The following is an 18,822-nucleotide window of genomic DNA, read 5'->3' on the forward strand; positions in this document are numbered from 1 at the left end:
CAAGAGATTCAGTATAATCTGCACATTTTCTTCCATGAAACTCTGACTGTGGATGATATGATGATCATGACGGATCAATTGCAGAGCGCATGACGAGTATAGAATGGACACGTGCACATGATCTGTCTTGAGATAAATGTCATTATTTACGCACTTGAAAATGGCAGCTTCTGACCAGAACCTATTATTTTAACTGCTTGGAGTTTTTTTTAATCAAGATGTTGCTTTCATAAATGTGAAACTAATCACAACTACTATCACAAAAGTCATGTCATGATTATATTGATCATCTTGTATCACATGGCTGTAAAATGCATGTTCTGACCGAATATAGTGGCACACAAATGGAAAATCAGAATCAGTCATCATTCCTTTTGGTCGTTCGATTTCCTTCAAATCGGAATACAACTCTCATGAATATATCGCAGGAGAGCAACCTTAGACATTTTTATTGATCCAGAGGTTTGCATTCCAGTGAATTTCATTGGTCAAATGTGACAAGACTCTCAGTAAATGTATCGGCAGTATCTAGCCTGTTAGTAAAAATCCATAAATTAACAGTGTCACATTTAAATCTGCATGATTCAAAGCAGACAACAAAAAGGAGTGTCTTTTATCCCTGAAATTACATTATGCATTTCATGTGTAAATAGCACATTGCAAAAGAAGGCTTTGATGTTCTCTAAAATTGAATATTCTTTTTGCGTGGGAGCGCTGATAAGGAAACAAGATCCGACTGAATAAACAACAAGGCCATGTGACTGTCTTTATGATGTCCATTGTTGTGAATGTGTGATACACGATATAAACGCTAAACCAGTTGGTCATTCTTTTTTTTTTAGTTCGGCAATCGCAGCAGCTTCAGGGTGTATCTTCTTTGGGTACCGTTCCGGGCGACGTCACAATGCAGATTATAAAATTGTTGGCTCACATCACAACACATTGTACTCTGGGAAGATAATGAAACCTTGGAGCCCTCAATTACTTGGGCCTAACCCAGGGGTTTCCAAAGTCGGTCCTCGAGGGCCGCTGTCATGCCTGTTTTCCAGCTATCCCAGGAGCAACGCACCTGATTCAAATCATCAGGACCATTTTAATGCTGCTTCAGAGCTGGCTGATGAGCTGATCATTTGAATCAGATGTGTTGCTCCTCAGAGAGCTAGAAAACAGGCAGGACAGCGGCCCTCGAGGACCGACTTTGGAGACCCCTGGCCTAACCTAAATGAGTCGACTGAAGGTACCATAATTGTATTGACAATACTGATCTAAATTCTCACTAAATATTTTGACATTCGTGTTGCGCCAACGTTGAGCTTTGTTTATATTGTCTTTTTTCATGACTATGACTATTTTCTTTGCACCAGGACATTGTGATGACGCTGAAGGAAAAACTTTCTCTGAGAAATATTGAACATTTCTCCCTGGTGCTCGAGCAGCTATACAGTGTCACTAAACTACTTCTGCTCCATGATGAGGAGAAAATCCAACAGGTATTCCGACGACACTTTTCACCCGCTTCCTCAATTGAATGGATTGAAATTAGGCTACGTACAAGGAACCTTGCGCTTTGAATTCGTTTTTCCCTTGTTACTTTGGTACTTTGTATAGTACATACAGATTGGAATATATTAAACTTGTTACATGTTGAAATAATGTTGTCACTTGGGACAAAAACAATTCTCATTGATTTTAACAAGTTGCAAATGATTTCCCTCTGCGTGATTCCAATTTTATTTAAGTGGGTTTAGTCTCAAACCCCAGCTGCCCTAAAATGTCAGAAGTATTTTCCGACATTTCCCAGGTCAATTCGGATTGTCAAATCAATTGTGAATGGGTATTAGTGGAAAGAAGTAACAATTTCTACAGTGTTGTATGTTAAATTTCCGCAAAGGAGATTGCCCCATGTCCACATTTCTACTTCTGCACTGCAGTGTTTTTTTGTTACTTTCTGTGTGGCAATGAGATGGTTGGTCAACACCTTAGAGTGGAAATAGTAAAAGTGAAACATGAATGTCTCTTTCAATCGATGTACCGTTTAGGTGACTTTCAGTCAACCGTTCATGAATTTATTATTAAAACTTCCCCCCAGAGGGGTGCACTGTCAAACTGACAATGACACGAAAACTTGTTCTGTTGGCAACAATTTGTTCTGTAACACAAATATTTAGTTTGGGCAAGCTTGCAAAGGATATTTCAAAAGAAAATACATTTTGCAGGGAAACAATGGTATTTTGATATTTGTGAGAATTTTGGGGAAGAATGCATGTACTTTTTTTTTTTTACTAATCTTACAAATGTAACAAAGCCTTCGAGAAAATACATATAATACATTCACCTTTTGGCTTGAGTTCAGGTGGTCCAGAAGAAGGAGTCCCGTGACTTCAGATGTCTCTTCCGTGTTTGCTTCATTCCAAAACTACCTGAGACTCTGCTACAAGATGATCACACTGCCTTTGAGTACCTTTACCTGCAGGTATACGGTGGAACCAGGAATCTCAATGGCTAACATCTTGAGTGAATGCCAAAATTGACATTTTTTGATATACAGTTCCTAAATGTGCTTGTTATTCTTTTCTATCAAATTGTACTTTGCCAAATACGTATGTTTATACAGCCGGCCTCTCTGTGTGGAGTTTGCATGTTTTCCCCGGGCCCGCATGGTTTTTCTCCGGGTCCTCCAGCTTCCTCCCACATTCCAAAAACATGCATGACAGGCTGATAGAACACTTGAAATTGTCCCTCGGTGTGAGTGTGCGACCAAACTGTTGTTTGTCTCTGTGTGCCCTGCGATTGGCTGGAAACCAATTCAGGGTGTCCCCCGCCGAGTGCCCGAAGACAGCTGGGATAGGCTCCTGCACCCTGCGCGACCATAATGAGGATTAGGTGATCAGGAAAATGGATGGATGGATGGATGTTTATACGGTATTAGATAAAATCATACATCAAGCACATTATGCTAGCTTTGAAGGTATTTTTTTTTTATTTTTAAAATAAAAATAGAGTGAACAAGTCTACAACATAATAAAGTTACATGGCTCCTAAACAACAAACTGATAACATGATTTGTATGTTTATGTCACACATAAAGAGTTATTCCGATAACTAGCGCACAAAGAACATGCTTACAAGTTTACCAAACCATCAATGTCTCTCCAAATCACAAAATCCAATGGAAACCTCTGAGTCACTTTGAAACAACTACAGAACTACTCCGGAAGTAGAAGATGGGGTGCTTCCTCTTCCATGTCACTTATATTATTGACTTATCAACAGAGGTGAAAATAAGTTGAATGATATTATTTCTTAATAATTTCACACATAAGTCGCTACAGTCTGTCGCAACCCTGCCCAAACTATGAAAAAATAAATATGACTTATATTGTGGAATATACATGGCTCCACACAATATATACAATACAACATATGCAGTATATTGGAGCTATTTATGACAATTGGTAAATTGAAAGCACTTGTGAGGACAAATGTGAGAATGAGGACCTTCAGATGTGATGTCACTGTAAAGTGACCTTGACAGTTTTGAAAGGCGCTTATAAATCCATCCATCCATCCATCCATCCATCCATCCATCCATCCATCCAGTCATCCATCCATCCATACATTCATCCATCCATCCATCCATTTTCCGTACCGCTTATTGCTCATTAGAGTCGCGGGGGGTGTTGGAGCCTATCCCAGCCGTCTTTGGGCACTAGACAAGGGACACCCTGAATTGGTTGCCAGCCAATCGAGGCACAGACACAATGACATACAACAGTCACTCTCACACTCACACCTAAGGACAATTTGGAGTGTTCAATCAGCCTGCCATGCATGTTTTTGGAATGTGGGAGGAAACCAGAGGACCCGAAGAAAACCCACGCAGGCCCTGGGAGAACATGCAAACTCCATACAGGGAGGCCGGAGCGGGACGGGAACTGGCAACCTCTGCACAGTGAAGCCGGCGTGCTAACCACTCGACTACCGGGCACCTCGCTTATGTGTATTCTTCTTTGTTAGATGAAAAATAATGTTCTTCTCCTGGTTCAGTTCTTCACTTGTGTTGGTGTTGTATTCAATCACCAGGAAGCAAGGTGATATCCAAAAAAATTTTTTTTTTATTTCTCAGGCAGCTAGAGATGCTCTTCGGGGCAGGAGGAAGGAAGAAAGAGAGAGAGAGAGAGAGAGAGAGAGAGAGAGAGAGAGAGAGAGAGAGAGAGAGAGAGAGAGAGAGAGAGAGAGAGAGAGAGAGAGAGAGAGAGAGAGAGATGGAAGTTTTCTCTAGCAGATATAGACCACAGGAGTGATGTCATTTTGAAAAAGACCTATCAGCTACGAAATACAATGATGAATATTATATGAGACTGAAAAAAGATAGCTTAAGGTTTTAACTGAGCTACGTACATGTATACTAAACTAACATACAAATAATTAAACTACATACATATATAGACTAACTGATAAAAATAAGTAGAAATGAAATAACATTGAATGTTTTTAGGATGTGTATATGAACTAGTTCTAACATCTTCTTCTTCTTCTTCTTCTTCTTCTTCTTCTTCTTCTTCTTCTTCTTCTTCTTCTTATTATTATTATTATTATTATTATTATTATTATTATTATTATGTCACCATGTAGAGGTTCGATAAAAAACAAACAAATGAACATGATATGACATAGAAGTACTTTAAGCAGAAAAAATCGTTTATTGCCTATCACGTCAGCCAACTGTACTTAAGAAGAAATGTAAGAGCTACATTTTCTCCAAACCAGATTACCCTGTTTTTTTTTACCAGTGTAATGTGATATGGGGATATTTTATTACACTTGTAGGTACCAAAACAAATTTCAAAATATCATTTGTGACCAGGGTGTATTTGTACTGTACAAGCTAGAGCATAATTTTTGCTCGCTTTCTTCAAATAGACAGAAGAGGCTGGCAATAGCCCGGCCCATTTAGGATAAAAGCAAATGCGAATACATCAGAAAATATGACGCTGACTTGTGTGTTTCTGTTGGCAAAAGGGAGTGAATGATGTCCTGCAAGAGCGTTTTGCTGTGGAAATGAAGTGTAACACCGCACTGCGACTTGCCGCACTGCACATCCAGGAGAGGCTGGCAAGCTGTGGACTGTCCCCAAAGACGAGCCTGAAGATGGTCACGTAATGATACACGGACTCCGTATTGATCTTATCGGGACAACAAAACTCCGTATTGATCTTATCAGGACAACATTGCAATGCATGCAAAGTATTCATAACATTATAAACTTACACCAGGGGATGTTACATTTTTATATTAAAATATCTCTAGGACTATTTCTGGACCCTCAATTCACTTGACTGGTCAAATTGTGTTGATGTGTTTGCTTCAGTAAGACGTGGGGTATCGACAACTTTGTTTCATCCACGTTGCTGAGAAACATGCGAGAAAAAGATTTGATGAAGGCCATTAGCTTCCAGCTGAAGAAGAGCCAATCCCAATATGATTCCAAACAGAGGGGCCCGACAGTCAACCAAGCCCGCATAAATTATCTGGAAGAGCTGAGTGAGCTCAAGTCTTATGGTGGGAAATCTTTTTGCGCAACTATGATGGTAAGAAGTCTACGCTTTTTATGTTGCTCATGTATATATTAATATTGGTCTTCTTTGCAGCACAGTAGCCTCAAGCTTGGCAATTATTATTCTAGTGACATGGTTCCCTGGCTGGCCAGGGGTGTAGGGTATACCAGTGGTCACCAACCTCTTTTTTTTGCCCCACGGTCCCATTGAATATCAGACTAGCATTAAAGGTGTGGCGTATAAATACAATAAAATAATATAAGGCTCGTTTGAATGCTGTGGTATTTTCTAAACGTAACAATAAACACGAATCAAGACACAAGGAACGTCCTATCTGGCCACAACACCCTGTGGTCACTATAGTAACATGCCTTCAAAATAAGATATACCGCTAATACAAAGCACATGTAAAATACGACTCACCATTACCGAGTGGGCTTGGTGTGTGGGAATCATGCGTTGAGATGAATGAAAATATTTTAAGTTGATCTCCTTATACTGTCTATTAAATGTAGCCTTCTTTTTCTTAAAAATCATTGGCACCTCTCCCTGCTGCGCCGTTTCCAGAAAAAAAACATCCAGCATTTTTGACCTCCTGGGTTTCATTTTAATGGTAAGCTATCACATGGCCGAGAAGCGCACTAGACAGGATCAAGAGTGACATTCTGGAGAAGGATGAAACAGAGATTCTAGTTTTTTTTTTTCAAAATAAAACATATTACGGATTCCAAAATAATTAAAAAGAAAGAAATCAATTTTTTTACAACCCGGTGCCGGTCCGCAACCCAGAGGTTGGGGACTACTGGGGTATACTTTACACTAAGTCACATTTGAGGATGGCCTCCAGTTTACCCTGGCCTTGATCCTAATGAGTGGTGTACGACAGGGGTCTGTGCACTTCAAAATATCACAAGCTCCCTCCTTCTCTCTTCAGCTCCAGGACAGAGAGTCCACAGTGACACTGTTGGTGGGCGCCCGTTATGGAGTGAGTCAAGTGATTAACCACAAACTCAGTATCCTGTCCACCCTCACAGAATTTAACGGCATCACATGCATCGAGCTCATTCCTGAGTCCGACAAGGTCAGCTTGGTTAAAGTATACCTGCAGGATGTTATGGTAAGACCCGGAGGATTAACTCACACGCATTGTGTGCACTCTGTATAAATATCTGTATGCATACATTTATCTAGTTTTGGAACACTCAGCTTTTAGTGTACAGTATCAATCACTGTACAATGAATCAATCGATGTACAGTACTGTGCAAAAATGTCAAATCTTTGTTGTTGAAAGAACCTATTTCACAGCAGCCATTTTGACCAGCCGATAGCTTAACAAAGTACAGATGGTCCGCCTCGGTTAAAAACTGAGTACCGTTCCTTCACTGGTGACGAGACCCAAGTCATAACTACAGTAAATAGCTCTAGAAAACAGATAAAAGAGGCCATAAACACAAAACAATGAAATGGTAAAACATGTCAGTTAAAGGCTGACAGAGCATGCCTTCTGATGCCTTTCATCACATCGGAATATCAGAACTGCAGTTAACTGAGGACATCCTGTTGTTGGACAGATGATTTTTTTTGGGGGGGGTGATTATATGACAAATACAAAACCAATGTGACAACAAAGAGTCAATCAAACATGGTAGTAAAACATTCTGGCCAGGAACACCTGGAAAACACACAAAGTGGAAGAGGGAGCTTATGGTTCAAATCGTAGAAATTTCATATGCCGGACATCCGTCACCCCAGAGGTGAACTTCAGAACGCCTTTGCTTCTGAAATGAAAGCTTCGGCCATAAAGTGCAAACCCTTAAAGTTTCATGTTTTTTTCCGATTTTGTGCACACTAGTTAGTCATGGTTTAGCAGCTCCACTGCAATATGTGTTGAGCTCTTTCTACTCAAGACAGATTATATTGGTTTTAATGTTTATCAACATTTTTATTTTGATCGCATTTTTCAATTTCAAAATATAGGAAAAAAATGTGTTTTCCATATTATATTTCTTCTATTCATTTGTTACATCATTCATGTCATGCTATCTGGCGCCAACATGGAGCAAAGTGATTGCATTGCACTATTTGTTTAGGTTTTTTTTGTTCTTTTGACTTCAAGACGGCGCCGCGAGAGTGGCTGCCTTTCCAGCAGCTCATGTATTTTGTTTTTCTACTTTCATTCCTTTCATCACTTTGCTGCTGTGAAATGTAAATTTCTCCACTGTGAGCAAATCCAATCCAATGATTTATGTCGACAATCTTTTTCATTGTGATTGATCATTAATTTTTTTTCTGACATTTTAGTATGTGTTCTTATATTTTAAACTGTGTACTTGTCCCATTATTTCTGCTTTCCCTCATCCTCAGCCCATAACACTACTTCTGGAGACAGTTGCAGCGAAGGATATGTCATGCCTAATTGCAGGATACTGTCGAGTATTTGTTGACCCAAATATCAACATATTTCACTGGATGGACATCCCAAAAAAGCACAGAGTGTCTGCTGAAGAAGGTACGTTGGCAGCTCTGGTACACAAATACAAGAGTGTACACTTAGAAGCAATAAAACCAGAGGTTTGGATGCATGTAGATGTTGAGCGCAGTTTTGCATTTGGGTCAACAGGTTATGTTTCACGTTGTGGTAGCGACAGTGACCACTCATCAGACTTCGACATGGAGTTGCATGTCAACCATCCGTCTTTCAATGCCAAACGACGCCAACGTGTTGGCTCCTCTTCAGACCCACAGGCAAGGAAAAGACGACCAGGCCACGCCAGGAAAAACAAGTATGACAGTGAATGTAGGAATAACAAATCATCTGACAAGAGGCAAAAAGAAGAGAGTGCTGCTAACACAGAAAAACAAAATCATCGACTTGTGTGTGAGAATCAGGATGAACTGCTTCCGGACAAAGCAGCCCTAAGTATTGGCCAACCTGACAAGGATTGTATGAAACTTGAAAATGAGACGCATGAAACTAAGTTGGGAAATGAAGTAGCTGAGGACCAGCTTTCACTTTCAGATTCATGTTATACTGACTCTCGAATTGTCACCAGCCCTTCCAGTGATTCTCTTGACCTCCTGGAGGACAATGACTTGATGTCATGCTCCTCTTCCTCAATGCATCCAGTTGTTTCAGCACAAAATTGTCCTCAAATCCATTCAACCCTTGACATTCACCCCTATGCTCACAACAACCCAGAGGCCAATTTACTTGTTCCTCCACCTGCTCATTCCCATCCTCTTCTTCACCTCACATCTTACAATAGCGATGAAGCTGGCAACAGAAGGTCTGCTGACATTGTTGATCCCCACTACTTTGAAGCTTCTCCCGCCGCTCTTGACATTGACCTTAACAATCCGTCCGCCAGATGTTACACTGAAGATGACATATGTTTCGTTGAGCTCTCTCCTCTTGTGGAGCTCCTCCCGAGCCCACCAGAGGCCAGCGATTATGACGAAGATGAAGAAAAGGACTCCAAGACAAGGAGAAATATGCTGAATGACAAGAATGATGATAGGAGAATATGTGAAGTTCCACAAAAAAACAGGAAAAGCAGTATAAGGGGACACCCACAATCCCCGTCTCTGTCCTCTGCCTCCTCCCACTCAGACTTTGTTTTCAACTTTGATCAGAGAGACGCCAGCTGCTACTACAAACTCTGCTCCAACATCACCCCCGACAGTGCTCGCAGCCTTTCCCACCCTGCGAATGAAAGACAAAGGGGAGACAGCAAAAAGACGGAGGTAGAGAGCCATAAAACTCATGAACTGGAGTCAGCTCCTATCATACAGCCACCACCTGGCTTTGGAGACAGCAGCTCTGATGAGGAGTTCTTTGATGCCAGCGAGGGCTTCACCTCACCCGATGACACGGTTTCTGGTATGAAGCTTAAAGGTGATACTTTTTCTGTAGTCATCTAATCATATAATCATGAGTGACTTCCGAATGTGTTTGTGTGTCCAGAATCACTTACTTAGGTAGTCAATTAAATGGAAATTACATCTACAGATTCATATTTTCAGTTTTACAGGGTTTTACAAGGCATCAGAAGGCATGTAAACCACATTTGGTCTGTTATGCACGATAGACATTAAGGCCCCTTTCACGATAAATATGAATATTTTTACAACATTTCAAGTGAAACTTAATCTTGATTAAAAATTCTATTCCCTTATCAAAAATGTAAATCTAGTTAGTGTGTGATTCTCTGGGTTCAGCAGTCTAATTATTTGCAACAAAAAACATTTTAATGTATTTCATCACTTTCAATTCTGGCCATCCATCCATTTCCATCCATCCTTTTTCCGATCAATCCGGTTATCAGACTAGAGTCGCGAGGTGTGGTGGAGCCTATCCCAGCTGTCTTGTATGCGGGGGACATCCTAAAAAGTTTCCAGCCAATTGCAGGGTACACAAAGACCAATAACCATTCACGCTAGCACTCACACTTGGGTACAATTTGGAGTGTTTGGAGGGCCATGCACGTTTTTGGAATGTCAGAGGAAACCGGAGTACCCAGAGAAAACACATGTAGGCAAACTCCACACAGGGAAGATGGAGCTGGAATTGAACCTGGTACCGCTCCTCTGTAAGGTTACACTAATTAATCACTGGGCCGCTGGGCTGCTCATCCTATAGTGTTTTTCTTATATAGGAATGCACATATGCCTTGAATGTATAATCGCTGCTGAAAGGTGGGACAATGCTAGAGAAACTTCATGCAATCATGGGGTGAATATACCGGAAGTGTAATTTAAACCCATACAACATAAGTCCATACGACATAAGTCCCAGAACCATTTATGACTGTGCTAGCTATTCCAATTCATATTCTTGTTAATATTAGCATAAAGAGTAAATGCAAAGTTGCAGTCAAAGATGTGTGGTTTAAATTGGATTGGACTACTATACCATGCTTGTGTAGGTCATTCCTCTCTTATGTAGCACATTTTATAAAGAAAAGTGCAACTCACTGTTGTGCAATTAAAATTTGAAATTACAACACACAAAATGGAACGCTTTCTCACTAACATACACAGATGTATATCTCCAAAAGCATGCCGACACACATACGCACACGCGCACACACATATGCACACACACACACACACGCACACACACACACACGCACACACACACACACACACACACGCACACGCACACGCACACACACTGGCAATGATGGGTGTAGCATACATGCTGTGAAGACTGTGTTTTTTTTTCTTCAGAAAGTTTACAGTTCAACTTCCAAGACGAAAAAGAAAGCAACAACAACAAAAGGCGCAAAATAGCACAATGGCCCCAGAGCTGTCCAGCGATGACAGTCAAATGGCACCGACATTCCTCCCATTCAAAAACAGTGCTGTCATATTCTTGCTGCTGTAAAGGTGCAACCGCTCAGCACAGTCTCCTCGATGAATGCAACCATATCCAATAATAATAATACAACCATATCCTTTCCGCACGACACACAACAACACGAAGTGACAAAAGAAAAAACAAAAACAAGATAAGAACAAAAAAAGCAAGGCTCATGACAGCACTTGCTGACGGCTGCCTACTCGGGTGCCATCTTGGACTTCTTGTTGACTGTTAAAGTGGCATGAAATAGTCCTCTTAACTAATGTTTTCTGTTGTCTTTTTTTCCGTACAGATAATTACACTGAGATGAAGGGAGATGTTGTCAGCTCATTCAATCTCAGTGAATTCAGATTCTCCGTGGGGGATGCAAATAAAGATGGACAATCAGAAGACCAACGACAAAAACGGGACAAGGAGGAATGTGGCAAAAAAGCATTCGATGGTATGAAAAAAAGTTCCCGTAAGCGTCGTTCCTTCATGGAAACAGATTATACCTCAACTGTGTCATATCCAGAACCAAAACAACCATCGATGAAGGACCACTCTATGCTTAGTGATAATATTGTGGCCAAGGGTAGTGATGCCCGTACACTGAGTTGTGAGCCTGAACCTTCAGGACAAACTGAGGACCCAAGCCCTACTGCCTTCTCTTTAACTTACTGTCAAGGGGAACCAGATCAGCTTGAGTCAAAACCCATTCCCTCCAATGGTGGAACCGATGAGCAAACTCCACACACTTTGGCAACCAGGAATAGGAAATGCGACATGGAGATGGAACCTGATGCAATGGAATTAAAATCTCTCACAGATCACATGAGGATAGCAGCTCCTTCCATTGCTGTTATGCGGTGTCGTGTAGACCTACATGTCACGGAGAGTCCTGGGGGAGAGGATAGAGATGAAAGACCAGCGATAGGAAGAGGCCAAGACAGGGTGGAAGTGAGGAAAAAAGAGGTAGATCAGGAGCATAGTGTGAAAGGCAATGGGACATTCCTTTCAGATACATTCTCGGTGAAGGCTACTGAGGACCACGACAATTCAAAAGGACCAATTAACAGCAACAAATGTGAGGAGAAAGGTCTCACATTGACTTCATGGCTGATAGAATTGAATACCAAGAGTGTCCACCAGATCGGCCCTGAAGGTGACTCAACACTGGTATCATTTTGCCCCCCACCACCTCCGCCATCATCTCCTCTGGCCCCATTGCCTATTTGTCACAAATCCCAAAGCTCGTATATAGAATGTAAAGGAACTTCGACCAAAATATCCTCATCCAACTCTGAAGAGGAACCAAACCAAATCAACAACTCACAATTACATTCAGAAATTACAAAAAATGAAGATGAAACAACTGACAACATTACATCAGCTGCAACTGCTAATTGTGATGTTTTTGATGATGATGATGATGATGATGATGATGATGATGATGATGATGATGATGACTCAACAAATACTAATGTTGAAAAATATGTTGATGGACATGACAGGTCAACAGCTTTGACTTGGAACACGGGTGCCAATTCATCGACAGGAAGGGATCAATCGGAGATTAAATGTCTCAAAGATTCAACTCCTGTAACCCATACAAAAAGTAATCATCATTCTGAACGATTACACACTGTAAACTCCATCACAACAAAGATTGGACTTGCAAAAAGTGTCCCTACATCCCCTACATTTATTTCAAGGGGGAAAATGGAAAATGGAAATGCTCTGTGTATGACTGAAACAATACATTCAGAAAGAGAGGAGTACTCCTCTCCAAGCGCCGATGCAAACTCACTTCAAGTGAATACTGCCATGACCAATAAGCTGGCAAAAGACCCTCTCCTGCCAACTAATTTCATCTTCCAGTCCTGTTCCCCTATCATCATGGGCCCTTTGTCTGCCTCCACACTCCGAGGAAAGATTCAAAAGTTGCCTCTTTATTTATCACGTTCCCAAGAGACCCTGAACCGAATTGGGGGTGAGAATGATGCCCAACGTCTTCTCAGGGACAGCATTCATAGCTTGGACAATGTAATAAACAATGACCATGTCATAGAAATCACAGCTACAATAGGTACAGAGACAGATGCTGTGGAGTCAGATGATTCTGATACGACTGTTACCGGACCTGAGGTGGAGTGTGATTTTTTTTTGGAAACAACCTCAACCTCTAACTCTAATTTAGTATCAGAAGCAAAGGAAACACGAACAAAAATGTTATTAGACTATGAAAATACATCCTTACCTGACCATGTTGAACCTGTACCACAACATAAACCTCTCCCTGAAGCTGACAACAAGACTCTGGTCCCAATAACAGACCCTCCAGTTTCCATCTTCAGTAGCCTCCAAATAAATTCTACAGGCCTTACAATGGACACGCCTGGTCCTATAATCATACCTCCAGAGGCAAAGATGAACTATAACACCCCTATTGAAAGCATTCCAGGTTATAAAAAAAGTACTCGATCAACACACAGCCCTCCTCCGATTGTGGTGACAACACACAATCTAAATGGGTCGGGTCTACATTTACAGAATCTTTCACAAATCGCACAATGGACCAGTTCTGACAGACCCTTGATCAGTTTATGTAGCTCAGCAGAACAGACAATGGACTTGTCTGACCTACTTTCTTCAGGCTGTAATGTGTTAACCTTCGGGGAAAATCCACTCCAAGCATCATCAGAGTTAGAAACTACTCAAAACTTGAAAACTGAGCTTGGGTGCACTTCTGTGCTAACATCTAAATGTGAAACAGTCGTCGAGGGATTAAATATGGATGCTTGTGGTTGTCCAGCAGTCTACACCAACTGCTTCAACAGAGAGAGCAGCTTTGAAGAGGACTTGACCGTCTATGAGTTCTCATGCCAGGGTAGTGGTGATACACAAAATTCGAGATTACCTCTTCCATATATAAACGATCCCCAAATATCATCCTTTCAAACATCTTTATCCACACACTCTTGCCGTAATCCAACCATTCAACCTTCCTCCCCAACGCCCGAGCTCAGGCCCTTCCTGACACCACTATCCGATGCAGAGTATCGGCATCTAGCATCTAGCCACACTCAAACACAAAAAGACACCATTAATCACCTTCGAAAGCAACGTTACCTAGAACCGCCCGCTGGGTTTCAAGTTTTACGTACAGATGTTGACCAGCTCCTTTCTGTCCTGAAAAAAAGTAGTGCTGACTGTTCTGTCGTTGGTCAGGGAGGTTGCCACCCAAGAGAAATGTGTGCTTCCCATTTTACAGAGAACAATCAAGTACTCCAAACTGAGGCAAGGCGATTGACGGCATGCTGCCAAAAAGTGGTGGCCATTGACCAGAGTCCAGAGGAAATGCTCAACTGTCTGGCTGATAGTTTCCGGACTCTAGTGGAGTTGGCGGGCACGTGCATATGGTTTTCGAGTTGTGACAGGTGTCAGCGGAAGAATGCAGAAGCAGTTGCCGGTCTGCAAGATGTGGCATGCTCATTCAGGGACTTCTGTCTGGCAGCTGAACGAGCTGGCCGATCGCATAGCTGCCATGACCTAAGCACCAAGCTGCTAGCTAAACAGTGCACTGCCCTCTCTGCATCTGTCTTTTGCCTGACTCAAATCGTCCGTACTCTCACCACACTTTGAGAGGGTAACAGCCACTTCATCAGCTGGCATCTTATGGTTGGTATGGAAATGTGCATGTGTTGACTGACTGTTTGTAATGCACAGACCCTGCAACCTGCCTGAACAAATCTGCTTACATTTTAGTGTAGATTTGTACTTGAATGTATGCTGTATTATTTCTATCAAATAATTAATCTGGTGAACGTTACTACAGTGTTTTATAGAGTAAGCAAGGGATGTAAAGTGCATGTGTCAAACTCAAGGCCCACGGTTCAGACCCGGTCACGCCACATCCTTTTATGTGGTCCACAAAGGCAAATCATGTGCCTCGATTTATTCGTACTCCTAATGGTCCGCCGAGGGAAGTCTAAATCATGAATCCGTAACAAAAATGAGTTTGACACTCATGGCTTTACTCTCAAAAGTCTTGGTTTGCGGCAATGGTAGCCTTTTACTTTTCTAGCCCTGAGATCCAAAATAATTAAAATTAGACAATGTCATTAAACCAATGCTGTCATTAAACAAATGCTGTTTCACAAAATGTAAAAATTACACATTATTGGAATGTTTTTGGGTTTTCCATTCCTCATGTTCAGACCATAATATTGATGAAGCATTGTGTACTGCAATGTGTATACAGTGTTTTTCCATGGAGGGTTTTAGTGAGAAATTCCTTAGAAGTTATTGTTTACATAATAAAAACTGTGGATTCTCTGAAATCACAGGAATCGAGCCTATAGCTGTGTTTGCAATTTTATCAACCATTTTGCAGAATGTTTGCATTAATGATTAACCTGCAGTTCAGGTCAGTGAGTACATGTCTTTAAATATTATTTTGTTCTGTATTACTTTGCAAAGACTGATGTCCTTAGTTCAATAATTCTCAGTTTAGCTTTCTCCAGTTGAACACAATGCTCTTGATCGCATGGTCTTGTTTGTGAACCAACTGTGTATTTGAATGGACATCAGTTTGGAGGGGCCATGAGGGGAGGGAGTGAAAGGACGACGACTATTTGCTGATTTTTCTATTGACATGAACTCTATGCAAATGCACTTTTGAAAAATTAATTTCCTAGAATGTAAAAACTCTTAAGAAACCTAGTCAGCTGACAATTGCATTTGTTAGTCCGAACAGAGTAGAAAACAGTGGGTTTCAGCTGTGTACTTTCCATGCATTTAATAGACAAAGCTTTCAGGGGGTTTCGAGAACACCAGTCACGCTTGTGTACTTTTTTTAGCTTATTTATTTGTCACAAAGTTGATTTCACGTGCGTGTGGACCCTGACGAAAGAATATTTGACCGCAGAAGGCCGGGGAACATTAGTCTTCAATTTTATATAACTTTGCTGCTGTGAAATGTAAAAGGCAAATTCAATCCAATATTACTGTATGGCTGTTATACCCGATCACTGAATTTCTTGAACTTCTCTCGAATATAATAGTCTGACTGGAACTGTTACTTTCATATCAGAGTGTATTTTTATCACTCACATCATATGTGCTCCAGAAGCATGCATTCAAAGCCATATTATGTGTTGTATCAGAGATTGTATCTGAAAGGCTGAATGATGACGTGTTGTTTGTATTGCTCTCATACACTATTAAAATTACATTCAGATGTGTTTTGTATGTGTGCATGTCGGGTGATTGTGATGATGATTCAAAAGCCACCACACAGTTTAAAATGCAGTACAGTTGCTTTATTTATTGATTTATGTGCTACCAAGTCAATAGTCAACAATACGAATACAATTTCAAATACATGTACTAAATATTTGCGGCACATCCTGATACATTTGTGCATACCCTGCATTGTAAAAAAGCTTCATTTGTCATGTAGCTTGTAGTTATCTAAGTTAATGAATTATGATGATGGTGTGTAGTCAAAAATGTTTTATGTAAGTTTAGATCACTGAGAGGAAAGAATTTTAATTTGTATTTATTTTGAATGATGCCATGTTAGTTATAGTTTCAAGAACATGTATATTTTATATATTCTGAATAAGAGACAGAAATAAATATTTTTACTCCAAAAGGAACACATGCCATTTTTATTGGAGACATGACTTATTATTATGTATCTTCATCATAAGAAGGCAGAGCACCTTTCTTTTCCACCTATCACAGTGGTTGCAATCATTCACTGTGACAATATCACACCATTCCCTAACTTTCATGACTGCCTAGGCATTTATGTTTACATTTTGAACTAGCAACAATAGTAGTTACTTTTTATATTGTATGAGCTCATTGGGTGAGCCGAGGAGAAACAGTGATTGAGTAAATTGTGGCAATGAGAATATGCTCTCACAAGGGTTATCACCGGAGACTGGCCACCACTGACCACTTGAGCTCTGTGGTATGATAATACTGATCACAAGGACAATAGAAAATATTGTATCACAGCACTTTTCAATTGTCGTGTCCGTCACATTTGTTATCAGCAACATACAGTAACTTATACAACTAATGCAGCTGCATATGATGGCCCAAATCTTTCACTTATCAATCTAATGCCAGACCACCACCACCAGATGTCAGAATGAACAACTGAGCAGGAAAGTGAATCACAATTACAATGAAATTGATGTTGTTAGGCATAAATAAAACCAGAATGCAAACATTTGAAAATCAAATTCAACCTATATTTAATTTAATACATTACAAAAACAAGATGCTTAATGTTCAAGCTGATTAACTATTGTTATTTATATGTTGCCAAACAGCCGGCACATGTGTCAAAAAAGTTTTGGAATGATCATCAAACACCTGTTTCCACCATCCAATATCGATGAACAGGCTGACTGGGATAAGGTGTGTGTAATTGCATCTAGGAGATTCCCTAAATTATCATTCACTAGAGAATATGGAGCAAGTTGTAAACAACTGCATGAGAAAATAGTCATTGTATTGGGATGTTATTTGTTATTTAGTTTTTTTTACTTCAAGATGGCGCCGCAAGAGTAGTTGCCTTTCCAGCAGCTCCTGTATTTTCTACTTCTTTCTTTCCTTTCCTCTTCCTTTCATAACTTTGTTGCTGTGAAATGTAAATGTCTCCACTCTGAGATGAATAAAGGTACATCCAATCCAAATCGTTGAAGGACATTGTGATGAATTTAGAAATGTCATCATCAAAGATTCATATTGTCATTAAAATTTTCAGGGAATCTGGAGAAATCCCGGAAATGAATGTCTGTGCCTTTTGTCCCCGACATAAATGTGAAAAGGATCACATGGGTTCAGAACACAAAAACGTTCTTTTCTACTTATTCTTTTTCCTCTTCCTTTCATAACGTTGCTGCTGTGAATTGTGAATTTCTCCAAAGTGAGACGAATAGAGGTTAATCTCATTTTATCTAAAAGTACTCAATGCAATCCGTTGCCCTGAACTGTCCATTATCAACAACATTGGGAGTGGGGGGAGGATCAATGGCTTACTAAGGGGCACCTCAACAGTATTCTGGAAGCAGACGAGCATCTCTCCAACAGATACAGTGAGACCTCAACTTACGAACTTAATTGGTTACCAGACAGAATGTGTAAGGCGAAAAGTGTGTACCTCAAAAAAAAAAAAAAAAATCCCATAGGAAACCATTAAAATGGGAATAAACCGTTCCCGGGTTTCCATAAAATATACTTTTCAACTAAATAAGCCTTAAAACTACACACAACATACCTTATTCTATGTATAATAAATGTGCTATTGTATTGTAAGGGAAATGCTGTTTGGAAAGAGAGGCAAATTACATGAGGACTGTAATTAAAGAAATAAACTGTGCTGTAAAATAAAGTTTTATTGACCTTTTTGATGGTCGTTGATGGCTTATGGAAGGAGAGTCACCTTCCATAACGACTGTTGGTAACTTAACCTCTGGTGTGGCTTCTCTTCTTTTTTCTTTGGAGACTCCTCATCATTTTTGCTGATTATGCTTAATTGACACCTCTTGCTTTCTGACTTGTAAGGTCTTACGAAGCTGAGGCATCACATTATGGTTCATCATGTTATTAGGACATGGTGGTCAGGCATTACATGTTATCCATGTAATGCCGAGTAGGCAGCCTCAGCAAGTGCTCTCATGAGCCTTGCTTTTTTTGGTTGTTTTTGTCTTGTTTTGTGTTTTCTTTTGTCACTTTGTGTTGTTGTGCATCGTGTGGAACGGATACAGATTGTTTTTCAGCATTTTTGACCACGACATTAATCAAGGAGGAGACTGTGCTGAGCGGTTACGCCTTTTCGGCAGCATGAATATGCCAGTACTGTTTTTGAATGGGAGGAATGTCGGAGCCATTCGACTGCC

General features: G+C 40.5%; 1 protein-coding gene across 6 annotated transcripts in view; it reads left to right on the forward strand.

Moving 5' to 3' along the window:
* The window catches only part of frmpd1a (FERM and PDZ domain containing 1a), a 51,775-nt gene extending 33,597 nt beyond the window's left edge, over positions 1-18,178 (forward strand). For 2 of the 6 annotated variants that reach the window (XM_089006089.1, XM_089006090.1), the window contains 8 exons: positions 1,365-1,490; positions 2,354-2,473; positions 5,023-5,159; positions 5,372-5,591; positions 6,493-6,675; positions 7,924-8,068; positions 8,180-9,454; positions 11,214-18,172. In XM_089006089.1, the coding sequence (XP_088862215.1) occupies positions 1,365-1,490; positions 2,354-2,473; positions 5,023-5,159; positions 5,372-5,591; positions 6,493-6,675; positions 7,924-8,068; positions 8,180-9,454; positions 11,214-14,545 (5,538 nt within the window). In that variant the 3' untranslated portion in view covers positions 14,546-18,172. Of the gene's footprint in view, positions 1-1,364; positions 1,491-2,353; positions 2,474-5,022; positions 6,396-6,492; positions 6,676-7,923; positions 8,069-8,179; positions 9,455-11,213 lie in introns of those variants that run through there. The other 4 variants (XM_089006093.1, XM_089006091.1, XM_089006094.1 and 1 more) reach the window with 4 other exon arrangements.
* The last annotated feature ends 644 nt before the right edge of the window (positions 18,179-18,822 follow it).

Source organism: Hippocampus bargibanti, linkage group LG10, assembly GCF_051943395.1.
Source record: "Hippocampus bargibanti isolate YZ-2025 linkage group LG10, ASM5194339v1, whole genome shotgun sequence".
NCBI classification, from domain to species: domain Eukaryota; kingdom Metazoa; phylum Chordata; class Actinopteri; order Syngnathiformes; family Syngnathidae; genus Hippocampus; species Hippocampus bargibanti.